This window comes from Rhinopithecus roxellana, chromosome 10 (assembly GCF_007565055.1).
Source record: "Rhinopithecus roxellana isolate Shanxi Qingling chromosome 10, ASM756505v1, whole genome shotgun sequence".
Classification (NCBI taxonomy): Eukaryota; Metazoa; Chordata; class Mammalia; order Primates; family Cercopithecidae; genus Rhinopithecus; species Rhinopithecus roxellana.
The window spans coordinates 53,890,458-53,904,745 of record NC_044558.1 but is presented as its reverse complement, the minus strand read 5'-3'; the positions used below and the strand labels follow the sequence as shown (position 1 = coordinate 53,904,745).

General features: G+C 46.2%; 1 protein-coding gene across 16 annotated transcripts in view; it reads right to left on the bottom strand.

The window, feature by feature from the left end:
• Positions 1-14,288, bottom strand: part of R3HDM2 (R3H domain containing 2) — a 172,200-nt gene that overhangs the window by 2,016 nt on the left and 155,896 nt on the right. For all 16 annotated transcript variants that reach the window (XM_030939162.1, XM_030939164.1, XM_030939170.1 and 13 more), the window contains 7 exons: positions 14,085-14,245; positions 13,473-13,627; positions 11,479-11,579; positions 3,091-3,260; positions 2,225-2,372; positions 627-724; positions 207-291 (listed from right to left, as the gene is read on the bottom strand). In XM_030939162.1, the coding sequence (XP_030795022.1) occupies positions 207-291; positions 627-724; positions 2,225-2,372; positions 3,091-3,260; positions 11,479-11,579; positions 13,473-13,627; positions 14,085-14,245 (918 nt within the window). The remainder of the gene's footprint in view (positions 1-206; positions 292-626; positions 725-2,224; positions 2,373-3,090; positions 3,261-11,478; positions 11,580-13,472; positions 13,628-14,084; positions 14,246-14,288) is intronic.

Sequence of the window (14,288 nt, the reverse complement as noted above, 5' to 3'; positions counted from 1 at the left end):
TTACCATGATCTTCCTCAGAATCTGAGATGGCTTGGTAAGGAGGATTGAGATACTTCACTTCTCTAGTTTCTGCTTGCTTTTGAGCACAAAGGGTCCCACTTCCACTCCCCATCCTAAGCTGGCTTTTCCCACCCATGCTAGACTGGTAATTAAGGGCTGGAAGGGTGGACACCTTCTCTTGGGGATTCAGCATCCTGTGACTCACCAACATCTGCTGTCCCCAGGTCAGTGGAGGCAGATTTGAGTGCTTGTCTCTTGCCCCGGTTTCCATGCTTCAATCCACTCTGTCCCTTCAACATTTGAAAGACGACTCTCATCCCATGTAAACAACATTGACTTGCATCACAATGTCTGCCTGAGAGATTGTGGAGTAGCACCAACCCAGAGGACCCCACCCCACCAGGCAGTCAGGTTGGCCATGGAGCAGCGACTCAGAAACAAAGAGCCCCTCCCTCTTGGCATGGGGGTCGGGTGGGAGACATGAGTACAGGAGGTAGGGCAAGGATCCTGCTTTGTTCATTCTGTGTTATTTCCCTTGTACACCCAGCTGGCTGAAGCTCAGAGACAGGCATCCAAATAAGAAGAGGGGTCTGACGGCCCTACAGTTGCTGGTGGACACCCTTACCTGGTGCACCGTGTAAGTTGACTGGCCATGGAGCAAGGGAGGGCAGATGGACAGATTGTACTGTAATGGCTGGCCCAAAAGGGAGTAGCGCCCATCACCTAGGGAGTAAGAGCAATTGGTTTTCTGGGAGCTTAAGCTTCATAGTATGACTTTTATAAGACTTAAAGGGGCTTTGGAGATAGACAGCAACAAGGCATGCTATTCCTAATTTTCTATGATGGAAATGCCCATGTGACTGGTATAAGAGATGTTTCTCTTCCTAAATCCTTTGGCTGTCAACTGTATCTCACAGACAAATGGGACTAGTAGGTCCCATCATCCTTGAAGAAAGGCTCTATCCATTGTAGACAACAGTCCTATGAAAATGACCAGCGAAGAAACGTACAAACCGTTATGCATGTCTTTTATCTCTCTCTCTCTCTTTTCTTTTTTTTGAGACAGAGTTTCACTCATCACCCAGGCTGGAGTGCAATGGCATGATCTTGGCTCACTGCAACCTCTGCCTCCTAGGAAGCAATTCTCCTGCTTCAGCTTCCCGAGTAGCTGGGATTACAAGCATGTGCCACCACCCCTGGCTAATTTTTTTTTTAATTTTTTAAATTTTTTGAATTTTTAGTAGAGACAGGGTTTCACCACGTTGGCCAGGCTGGTCTCGAACTCCTGACCTCAGGTGATCCACCTGCCCTGGCCTCCCAAAGTGCTGGGATTACAGGTGTGAGCCACCGCACCTGGCTGTCTTATATCTCTTATATAGATTCTCCCAACCCCTAAACCCAGGGTTCAACCTTCCGACTCGTGAGAGACAATGCAAGTACAGTAGACAAGAGCATAGACTTGGAGCCAGACTGCCTAGGTTAAAATAGTGGCTCTGTTACTGGAAATACGATGTTGGGTATTTTTTTTCCCTCATTAATGTTGCTGGAAAGGTTAAACAAATATAAGACACGTAAAGCATTTATAGCGATGCCTGGTACATATTAAGTACCATTAAGTGTTATCTATTATTGATAAATATTATATTTCAGAGCACTTTAAAGTTTTTAAACTACATTCTCATTTTATACTGCTTGTGACAGCTAGGGCAAAAAGCAGATAAAATTCCCATCTTGGAATTCCCATCTTGGAATGTGATTAACCCCATTTTATAGACTAGGAACTGAGCTGAGTTTAATTAACTTGTTGAACATCGCGAAGCTAGTTAGTGGTGAGACTGGAACTTCTGAAACCAAATCTAATGTTTCCTTTTCTAAGACCATACTGTTTCTTACAAAGGCCCACATTCCCAGCCCTCAGACTTGGTAGTGATGTTAGGTTAAACTCTTTGGTCATTAGAAAGTTCAGTGAACTTATTTTCCCCAGCTCTTTTCACCTACTTGGTTGTAAGTACTAAGTATGTAAAGAAGGCTAAAGAAAGTTAAGTATGGACGGCACTAGAGAGTGGCAAGTGTCCAAGGCCGATACAGGGATGTTAAGTTAGCTCCCAGAACTGGATCATCCACATTGGTGCCCTGCCTGTTGTCACTCTTTCAATCTCTGCAATTGGGAATGGGATGTGAAAGGTGAATTCCACAGCAGCCAGCACTAATCTAACCCCCTACCCTGTGCTGGACCCCCAGGCCGGGGGAACTGTGTGAGGACAGGCAGGGGACTGAGTCCTGTGCAGACGCTGCTGAGGCTGGTGACAGGAGAGGGTGCTGGAGACTGGGTAGGAGATGTGACAGGGCTGCTGCTCATTTGTGTGTTGGCCTGTGGAAAAGAGGAGCACACGATAAACATCAAACATTACCCTCTGGATATTCCCATGGCTTAGCTTAAAATTCACCTCTCTCAGGAAATCAGTTTCTCTTGCTGAACTCTGCCAAAGTCAGATTCTTCCTTCAAACTGCAACCTCAGACCTTAATTCATTTATGCTATTTTATTTTTATTTTTTTTTTTGAGATGGAGTCTTGCTCTATTACCCAGGCAGGCTGGAGTGCAGCAGTGCAATCTTGGCTCACTGCAACCTACACCTCCCGGGTTCAAGCGATTCTCCTGCCTCTCAGCCTTCTGAGTAGCTGGGATTATAGGTGCCCACCACCATGCCTGGCTAATTTTTTACTTTTTAGTAGAGATGGGGTATCACCATGTTGGTCTCAAACTCCTGACATCAAGTGATCCTCCCGCCTCATCCTCCCAAAGTGCTGGGATTACAGGTGTGAGCCACCGTGCCCAGCCCATTTATGTTATTTTAATATCCACTTCTGGCACATTGATTTAAGTATTCTCTGAGCATTTTCAAGTGTATATCCCATCTGCCACCTTAGATATTAGGTTCCTTAAAAGAAGATGCTCTCTGTTTCTTGTGTTTCTCTCCAAAAAGTACCCAGGAAAAGATACGTAAAAGAGGCTGCTCAGTCAATAGCAAACATTGCGCCCTGGGAAGAATAAGGTCATATCCTTGCCAAGGCTGAGTGCTGCACTCACCTGGGGGCTGCTGTCAGGACTGTACAGGTCTCCAGGCTTCTGCCCCCGCTGGTCCACGCTGTAGTATTTACAATGACTCCACTGGACCATGGATGGGTTCTGAGGGGGCTGAGGTCCATTAGGGACATTCAGCTGCATGACCACCACACCTGGTCCAGAAGGTGACACTCCTGAAGGGCAGGAAGAAAACGGTTATAAATTCAAACTGTATTTTTGCCTTCCAGCTAGCCCTGAGTGGGAAAGCAGCAAACAAATCCACCCATTGCCTCAGGGTCACTCAAGCTACATCTTGCCAGGAACCCGAGATGGCTGCTGATGTGGCTTCTGACTCTACCTTCTCAAACCAGTAGAAGATTGAGGGGAAGGGATATGAGCCCCAGATGCCAGTGTTCCCTTGGCCTTCACCTGGTGAGGGGTACTTTGGTATGCTTGGCAGAAAACTACTCCATTCCGTCAATACTGGCTATAACCAAATGCCCAGTTCAGAATGCTCAAATGTCTAGGTATTGTACGGGTTCTGGTCTGGGTCACGGGCCAGGGCTGCAGACACGTGCAGGCTTTTCTGGTAATGGCTGTAGATAAGCCAGTGACCTCTGGTTGTTCTGGAGAAGATAAATGCACACAGTTTTACTATGCCAGACCCAGAAAGTATGTCTTGGCCAAGAATGGGGTAAGTTGGGAAATATTTCAAGCAGAAGGAACGGCATGGAGATGTATGTCATATTCAGGAAATGACAAATGATTCAAGGTGCTAAGACACAGGGGCCATGTAGGGGAAGCAGTAGGAGATGAGACACGTTTATTTAACAAACACTTATTGAACACTTGCTATGTGCTAGTTCCTATGTTGGGCACTGAGTGTACAAGAAATAAGGCTGCCCCTGTCCTGATAGAATGGACAGTCTATTAAGGAGTCAGACATTAAACAAATAGTTGGTGTCAGAGTTTGAAGCACATTCTGGTAAGATGTTTGAACTTTATCCTGTAGATGTTGGGAGACCTGTGCTTTGGAGAGGTAACACAAATGGCCAAATGTAGGATAGCTAGGGAGAGAGACTAGTAGCAAGAAAGATCATTTAGGAAGCTACTGAAGGTCGGGCACAATGGCTCATGGCTATAATCCCAGCACTTTGGGAAGCCAAGGCAGGTGGACTGCTTGAGCCCAGGAGTTCAAGACTAGCCTGGGCAACATGGTGAAACCCTGTCTCTACAGAAAATACAAAAATTAGCTGGGCATGGTGGCATGCACCTGTAGTCTCAGCAACTCAGGAGGCTGACGTGAGAGGATCACGTGAGCCTGGGAGGTCAAGGCTGCAGTGAGCCGTGATTATGCCATTGCACTCCAGACTGGGTGACAGAATGAGATCCTGTCTCAAAAAAAAAAAAAAAAAAAAAAAGCCTGCTGAAACGGAATAGAGAGATTTGAAATTAGGGCAATGCCAGCAGGAATGGAGTGAGAGTCAGACCTTCTGAAGGTTACAATGACAGGTTCAAGTGATTGACTGAATGCGACCTTGAGGTTTTGGCACTAGCAACCATGGAGAGACTCACCCTCCCACAGGGTGGGAGAAGGAAAGGCCTTAATAAGGAGGTACATTAAGACCCAAATCTTCATAGTGAAAAGCAAGATAAAGAGTCAGGGTCAAACAGTTTGATGGACAGTCCCTGCTGGGAGGGATGGGCTGGAGCTCTGCTTCCCAGCAAGGGACTGTCTAGAGTGAGGGTTTGTTCCTGACCTCCCAGGCTATATTCCTGTTGAGGCTGAGTTCACATGTGGGTGGTGGTGGAGAAATGGAAATTGGGGGTTACTAGCTTGAAAACCTGCTGCAATGCTGCTGTTTTCATGGCTCGATGCTCCAGGGCTGCCACCGCTGTTGTCATCAAATTGCTTCCTGTGACGGGAAATGCTGCAGCCTCTGCCCTGGGCACCAGTCATGCTGGGAAGTGAGTTGATTGTTTTTCTCAGGTAGTATCAGTCAAAAGAAGGGAAAAGAAATGGTGGGAGGTCTGAGAGAGAAGCTCAGGAGACAAGATCTGTCATATCATATTCCCCAGCCAATTTGTACCCCTGATCCTCTAGGATTCATCCAATCAGAGAGCACAAACACTCAGTGCAACAGGCTCAGATATCCCCATCTCCTGCCAAGGTGGACAGAGTATTCATGGGCATAGATTGTAGTAGGGCCATAGGAAAACTGCACAGTTGTGGAGTGTCATGCATTTAACAACTCCCCCCTTACTGTAGTTTTTCTGGGCATTTTATTTCCCCATCCTAAGACTCGCTCACATCCTGTACCAACAAAATTGCAATTGACCTTATTCAAATACCTCATTGCTACCTGAGGGTCCAATGTAAGAATAATTAAATCTATTGTTTTTCTAGAAAGTAGCTCATAATCTGAGCCTATGCTCAGGAAAGGTGGAGAAGGGGGTGAGTGTGTAGGAATAAGCATAAGCAAGGCAGTGGAAGCTCTTTCTAATACCAGCAGGTAGCCATAAGGAGCTATTAGGGAGGTCACAGGGAGAGGGAAACAAAACAAAGTCCTCATATTATTATCTCTGATCCCAACAAAAACAAAGCCTGGGTTTTTAGTTGCAGCCTGTCCTGAGCTCCTCCCCACACTGAGTCCTCCCCTGCTGGCCTGAAGCATTGTTCCTTCACTTAGCTGAGGACACAGAGCACTACTCCACTGATGAGCTGATTTTATGCTTCTCTTCCTTGAGCCCAAAGCAGGTGGCATCTGTTAGCAGCTGAACTGTCGCTACTTCTTAACAGACGTGGCAAGAAAAACCCAAAAAAAAAACCCACTGCCCAGTGACAGCACTTCCATATAATCAGGTTGGGGGAAGGACCATGGGTTGGCAGCGGGTGGGAAGGGGGAGAGAGGGGTTGAATAAGGAAATCAATTTCAGCTTGAAAGCTCTGAAAGGAGAGGGGACGTGTGAATAGCTTTTTAAGTGGCATCATTAAACCTGGGCAGAAAGGTCGATTGGGCACAGCAAACCGCATAAATACAAATAGATGACATTTATATCCGGCAGAATTGTTTTTTGTTTTTGTTTTTTTGTTTTTTTAAATCACTGAGGTAGAAGACTGATAGGCTTTCTTACCACCAGAAATCACATCTATGGAAAGGAATTGTTCAGAGAAATAAAATCCACAGGCATCTTTCCCAAATTAAAAGATAGAAACCAATAATATCTTGGTATTTTTCCTTTTTTTGGTGCAGGAGTAGGATATCTTCACTAAATGGAAGACAAAAGAGCAGTCTCAGCTTGGGAAACCCCTCAGCTAAACAATGAGCCAGTAAATATGTGAGAGGCTATTTCTGTATGCACTTCACTCTGTCCATGCTGCTGTGTCACTGTGAGTTGGGAGTATCTGTATAGGTATCACTGCCATTTCATGTCTGCGTGCATCTTCCCTAGACAAGCACCCCTGTAGAAACCTCAAGGGACCTGCAACTCATCATTTTAATGGGAGAAGTTTTTCCTGGGGTTAGAGTTATGTCTCATACTATAGTGAAGGAATTAAAGTTCAGGCTTGGGGCAACTACAAAAATGTATTAATAAACCAGAACAGTTGTTCCAGGAACAGCCAATCCTAATCCCTGCCTTTATTTTTGGAAAAGTGACCATGTTGCTACATGAGAGAAGGGCGGGTAACTGTCCTCTGAAGGTGACAGACAGGCCCTTGTGGGTTATGCCTGCGGTCTATCTTTTCAGTATAGGGTAAATGAGGCAGAAGAAGCACTTGTTTCCCTTTTTCCACTTCCTCTTAGATTTCCACAAGCAGGGATTAAAGACCTGTAAAATCGATGATATAGTGAATACAGTCTTTTAGATGATATGGGTAGAACACAAGGTCCCACTATCTAGGAAAAGTACAAGGGGTCAGTCAGAAGCCTAGGATCAACCAGGGTAACTAGGAACAAAGGAGATAAAACTGAGAAAATTCCAAAGAAACAAGGAAAACAGACGATAAAGAGGGATTCCCCATTTCTTTTGATGTGGGAAGCCTACGTTAATTATCTCTTTCTTCTAAGCCTAGTCCAGATTTCTAGTGTTGCCAACTTCCAGAACTGTGGTTTTCTTTTGAGACGGAGTCTCGCTCTGTCGCCCAGGCTGGAGTGCAGTGGCACCATCTCGGCTCACTGCAAGCTCCGCCTCCCGGGTTCATGCCATTCTCCTGCCTCAGCCTCCCGAGTAGCTGGGACTACAGGCGCCCGCCACCTCGCCCGGCTAGTTTTTTGTATTTTTTAGTAGAGACGGGGTTTCATCGTGTTAGCCAGGATGGTCTCGATCTCCTGACCTCGTGATCTGCCCGTCTCGGCCTCCCAAAGTGCTGGGATTACAGGCTTGAGCCACCGCACCCGGCCGGCAGAACTGTGGTTTTTAGTTTACTTAAATTAACCTAGTATGATGGCCAGAGTAGGTAATGAAAAATTCTTTTCACTTGATTTGTTTATGGTTCAAAGACCTTGCATTTGAAGATGAATTGATGTAACCACAGTGACCCAATAGATATAAGGACATACCACAAAGGATACACAGAAAAATGCACATACAAGTATACCTACAAGTACGTGCAGGAGAAAAAATGCTCTGCGGTACCCAGCACCACCACAGGCTACAGTGCTTCTTGGAGCTGCTTTCTGCAATTTCTATACCCCACTGAGGTCAGGAGTTTGAGACCAGCCAGCCTGGTCTCAAATTTAAGGCCAAGTGCCCCTGGAGGACACTAGGAGAAACAGCCAGAGAGAACAATAACATAATAAAAATTAAGGACTTTTGAATTAAAAACCTCAGCCTGTATGAAGGCCGAAGTCATTGCTCCTTTTTTTTTTGTTTTGTTGTTTTGAGACAGTCTTGCTCTGTTGCCCAGGCTGGAGTGCAGTGGCGCAATCTCGGCTCACTGCAACCTCTGCCTCCTGGGTTCAAGTGATTCTCGTGCCTCAGTCTTCCAAGTAGCTGGGATTACAGATGTGCACCCCCATGCCAGGCTAATTTTTGTATTTTTAGTAGAGATGGGGTTTTGCCATGTTGGCCAGGCTGGCTGGTCTCAAACTCCTGACCTCAAGTGATCCACTCTCGTTGGCCACCCAAAGTGATGGGATTACAGGCATGAAACACCATGCCTGGCCTGGAAGTCATTGCTCCTTAAAGATAAGAACTGATCATGTCTAATGAGTAAGATTAATTCTGGAATCTACTCCACAGCATCCAACATAGTGAGGATACAAACAATCTTCAAGTGAAAATATTCCATTTCTGAATGGGGAAAATTGACAAAATATCTCCCTCTCACCAGAAGAGCGCACTCTGACATTCCCACGATAGAGTGGAAAGGAGATGGCTGGAGGCAAAATTCAGACTTCCTGAGGAGGCGGGCAGATCACGAGGTCAGATCAGGCCCATCCTGGCCAACATGGTGAAACCCAGTCTCTACTAAAAATTTAAAAATTAGCCAGGAGTGGTGGCATGCGCCTGTAATCCCAGCTACTCGGGAGGCTGAGGCAGGAGAACTGCTTGAACCCGGGAGGCGGAGGCTGCAGTGGCCGAGATTGCGCCACTGCACTCCAGCCTGGGCGACAGAGAGAGTCTGTCTCGAGAAAAAAAAAAAAAAAAAAGACTTCCTTCCCAAGCTGGGCTGGGAAGGTGGCTCAACGCCTGTAATCCTAGCACTTTGCGAGGCCAAGGCGGGTAGATCACCTGAGGTCAGGAGTTCAAGACCAGTCTGGCCAACATGATGAAACCCCGCCTCTACTAAAAAAAAAAAAAAAAAAAATACAAAAATTAGCCGGGCGTGGTGGCAGGCGCCTGTAGTCCCAGCTACTCAGGAGGCTGAGGGAGGAGAACTACTTGAACCTGGGAGGGGGAGGTTGCAGTGAGCTGAGATTGCGCCACTGCACTCCAGCCTGGGCAAAAGAGGGAGACTCTGTCTCAAAAAATATATATATATAAAGAAAAGAAAAGAAAAGAAAAGAAAAGAAAAAACAAAAGACTCCCTTCCTTCCAGATTTTTTTTTTTTTGAGACAGGGTCTTGCTCTCCATGATGACAGGGTGACATCACTGTGATGCAGTGGCACCATCATAGCTCACTGCAGCCTCAAACACCTGGGCTCAAGTGATCTTCCTGCCTCAGTCTCTCAAGTAGCTGGGACAAACTAAAAGCACATGCCACCATGCCCAGCTAATTTTAAAAATTTTTGTAGAGATAGGGTCTTGCTTTGTTGCCCATGCTTGTCTTGAACTCCTGGCTTCAAGAAATTCTCCTGCCTTGGCCTCCCAAAGTGCTTGGATTACAGGTGTGTACCACTGCACCCAGCCCCCTGAAGTTTCTTTAACTGCAGTGCACTGCTATTTCAGAGTAGGATGAAAGGGATACAAACAAGGGCAGCTGTACTTGTGTGTTAGGGGAATTCTTGGCAAAGGCAGTGAAAGGCTGCATGGCATAAACTTACTAACTTGGAATGGCTGGCCTCTTCAAAGAAGGCCTTTAGCTGTGTAACATGACGTCCATTTATTTTCCACGGGAGAGAAAGAAACTGAGTAAAAAAAATGTGTTGAAAATGTGTTGAAGACTCAGTATAGGATGCGGAAAGTCAAAAGATCCAAATTCAAGTTAGAGGATTGTGATTTTAAGCAAGTCATTTAATTTCTTTGAGTTTTAAATTTCCTCCTCACAAAGTTATAGTGAGAATTAAAATGTTACAATGTATGTAAGCACACACTAAAAGCTGCCAAACAAATCTAAGCTGTAGGTTAAAAAGTATTTTATCAACTTCCCTCGCACTTCCAAGAGAAAAGAAATGCTGTCTATACGAAGGATAAGTACAGAAGACACAGGTCTTCTGTGTCTTCATTGCATGACCCAAAGGCATGTGAGTATAGTGCTAGATTCAGATTAAAAAAAGGAAAAAAAAAGAAAAAGAAAACTAAGAATTCAGAGACATAGCTTTTCAGGGCTGAGGCAACAAATGTCATTTCTTTTTTTTTCCCCTAGAGACAGGGTCCCAACTCCCTATCTGGGTCCATTCAGGCCGGAGTGCAATGGCACGATCCCAGCTCCTTACAGCCTCGACCCCCCAGGCTCAAGCGATTGTTCCGCTCAGACTCCTGAGTAGCTGTGACTACTGGGCGCATCACCATGCTTGGCTTGTTTTTTTTTTTGTTTGTTTGTTTGTTTTTTTGGAGACAGAGTCTCGCTCTGTTGCCCAGGCTGGAGTGCAGTGGCACGATCTAGGCTCACTGCAACCTCTGCCTCCTGGGTTCAAGCATTTCTCGTGCCTCAGCCTCCTGAGTAGCTAGGATTACAGGTGCATGCCACCATGCCCAGCTAATTTTTGTATTTTTAATAGAAGTGGGGTTTCACCATGTTTGCCAGGCTGGTCTTGAACTCCTGACCTCAGGTGATCTGCCCGTCAAAGTGTTGGGATTACAGACGTGAGCCTCCGCACTCGGCCATAATTTTTTTTTTTTTTTTTTTTTTTTTGAGACTGAGTCTTGCTCTGTTGCCCAGGCTGGAGTGCAGTGGCATGAGCTGCAACCTGTGCCTCCCAGGTTCAAATGATTCTTGTGCCTCAGCCTCCCGAGTAGCCAGATGACAAGCGTACGCCACCATGCCTGGCTAATTTTTGTATTTTTAGTAGAGATGGGGTGTTTCGCCATGCTGGCCAGGCTGGTCTCAAACTCCTGGGCTCAAGTGATCCACCCGCCTTGGCCTCCCAAAGTGCTGGGATAAGCCACCATGCCTGGCCTTTTAAAAAAGTTTTTTAGTAGAGTCGAAGTCTTGCTGTGTTGCCCAGGCTGGTCTTAAACTCCTCAGCTGAAGTGATCCTCTTGCCTTGGCCGCCCAAAGTGCTGGGATTACAGGTGTCATCTTGAGAGGTCAGCTTCAGTACCCTTGGAAAACACCAGCCAAGACTTTGTTTTTTCTTTTTTTTTTTTTTTTTTTTTGAGACGGAGTCTCGCTCTGTCGCCCAGGCTGGAGTGCAGTGGCCGGATCTCAGCTCACTGCAAGCTCCGCCTCCCGGGTTCACGCCATTCTCCTGCCTCAGCCTCCCGAGTAGCTGGGACTACAGGCGCCCGCCAGGTCGCCCGGCTAGTTTTTTGTATTTTTAGTAGAGACGGGGTTTCACCATGTTAGCCAGGATGGTCTCGATCTCCTGACCTCGTGATCCGCCCGTCTCGGCTTCCCAAAGTGCTGGGATTACAGGCTTGAGCCACCGCGCCCGGCCGACTTTGTTTTTTCTTTGTGATGGAGTCACAGTGGGGACAGACCCAATACCTGAACTCTTTTTGCCCTTCCCAGCTCTAAAGCATAAGCCCTTCAGCAATGTTTGCTCTTGCCAGTGCCCAAGACCCGCAATTCTTTATCCTCTTACCTGAGTACTGCTGTGGCATCTGTGGTGGACTGCAGGGAGAGGGAGACTGAGGCATCTGGTACTGCTCAGAGCCAGGGGGTTGCAGAAACCCTACAGAAGGGCTGGGAAGACAGAGAAGAGACGAGTGGTGAAGCAGTAGAGGGACGAACACAGCTCCTGGCAAACAGCTGCTGCTTCCTGGTCCTCCCCTATGGGAAGCAGAGGCAGCTTCAAGCCATTCCCAGACCAATTTGCCATGCAATTTCTAAAATCACTCATCAGTTCAAAGTTAATTATATGTATTTGTACTTGATCATCTTTCAATTAAGAAGCTGCTAATCAGTGCTACAGATGGAATGTTAGCAACACATGCTCTTCCCAACACCGTGGAAACACCAGACACACATACATGCACATATGCACACACACAGATTACAAGAAACACAATAGAAACACAGACAAAGAGAGTGTCACAGACACAGACATAGAGTGCTAGAGAGAGATGGGTAAAAAAAACAAACAAACACAAAAACTAAGGATTGCTAATTATTTTTGAACTGAAAAAAAAAAAAAAGTCAGCCAGGCACAGTGGCTTACGCCTGTAATCCCAGCACTTTGGGAGGCCAAGGCAGGCAGATCATGAGGTCAGGAATTCGAGACCAACCTGGTCAACATGGTGAAACCCCGTCTCTACTAAAAATACAAAAATTAGCTGGGCGTGGTGGCGCATACCTGTAGTCCCAGCTACCCAGGAGGCTGAGGCAGGAGAATTACTTGAACCCAGGAGATGGAGGTTGCAGTGAGCTGAGATTGTCATTGCACTCCAGCCTGGGTGACAAGAGCAAGACTCCATCTCAAAAAAAAAAAAAAAAAAAAAAAAAAGAAAAGAAAAGTCAAAAACAAATATAGTCACATAAAGACAAATAGAAAAAAAACTCAAAGCAACCTGGAGACATATATAGAAAAAGACAAAGGTAAATGCACATACACTGGGAGACAGGCACACAGAAACACATGGAGTTGCCCAGACTCCAGTTCTTGTTCCACATCTGCCTCTAACTAGCTACGTGAATTTAGGTAAAATTTTTTTTTTTGTCTTTTTTTTTTTTTTTTTCCTTTTTGTGGAGAATGGGGTCTCGCTATATTACCCAGGCAGGTCTTGAACTCCTGGGCTCAAGCTATCCTCCCGCCTCTGCCTCCCTGCGAGCTGGGATTACAGGCGTGAGCCACCGCGCCCGGCGAATTTAGGTAAATTTTTTAACAGCCCTAGCTGGAATTTCCTCATTTAAAAATGAGAGAAAAATGAAACAAGGGGAGTCGACCAAATAATTTCTTTTTTTTTTTTTTTTTTTTTTTTTTTTTTTTTTGAGACGGAGTCTTGCTCTGCCGCCCAGGCAGGAGTGCAGTGGCGCGATCTCGGCTCACTGCAAACTCTGCCTCCCGGGTTCACGCCATTCTCCTGCCTCAGCCTCCGGAGTAGCTGGGACTACAGGCGCCCGCCACTACGCCCAGCTAATTTTTTTGTATTTTTAGTAGAGACGGGGTTTCACTGGGTTAGCCAGGATGGCCTCGATCTCCTGACCTCGTGATCTGCCCACCTTGGCCTCCCAAAGTGTTGGGATTACAGGCCGGAGCCACCGCGCCCGGCCCCTATCAGTTTCATTGATAAACAGAAGTACATGGAAAAAGTTACACATCACAGTCCAAAAAATTTCTTCTCTTAATGATGAGCAGTCTCTATCCTCTAGTTCTGAGTCCCATTCTTTTGAAAAATAAAAATGGAGGAAATCATAAATTATAAGTCTCTGAGGCAGGAATTTTTTTCTGCTGATAACCTCTTATGCAAATGTCAAATCAATAAGTGAAAAGGAGAATGAACTCCCTCATATTCTACCTGCTTTAGGGAACTACTGGGATCTTTACCCCTGCCTTTCTTAGGCCAGTGGAAACAAAACCATGATGCAACCATTGCTGAAGGTCTATGGGAGACGTCCTGGCTCTCTGGGAGTCCTCACCTCGTACCATTCTGCTGAGCAGGTGGGATCATGCTATAGTACACTGGTACCCCCGCTGCTGGGAGGCCTCCTTGCACAGACTGGCTCGCAGGAACCAGCATGGGTTGCTGGAAAGGTGGCTGGACCACATTTTGCGAGTCACTACCCACTGGAACCTGGGTGAGAAAGAGAAGAGAATGACTACTCACGTTCACATTGAGCTCATCCACAAACAGCCTAGTCGTCACTAGATCAGGGCATTACAACTTCCTTCCCTACCTTAGAGCCTCCTCCTGTTCTCCCCATCTGCCTAAAGAAAATGTTTCCAGAGCTGTCTCTATTTCTGCCTTCTCCAAATACCACCCTTGGGCATGTGACATAAAGAAAGGAGCCTGATTTCCTTTAGCCACTACTTTCCTGGACATATACTCATTCCATGGCTGTATAAAGACCAAACAATTTAAATATTCTTCTCAAACTCCACGGGCTGTCATAGGAAAAACACCTAAACATTCTAAGGGAAAGTAGACAATATTTTAGTATTGGAGTTTTTAGTATGGATGACCCTGGGAGGCTCTCCTTTTCCTCATGCCAAGGACTAGGGTGATCCTTCCCAATGCAGAATGCACCCACTTGGTAAGAAGGCAGTGGAGTGTACTGAACCACCAGGCCTTGCATCTGGCCCCCCATGCTGCTCCTCTGGCTGCTGAGCAGGCCCTGGTTCTGTGGCTGCTGGACCCCAATCATGCCTTGGTAAGCCGCCTGCTGCTGGTTAGGCATCATGGGCTGTAAACCTAGAGATGGGCAAAGTAGAAAATACATTAGTATGAATGTTTA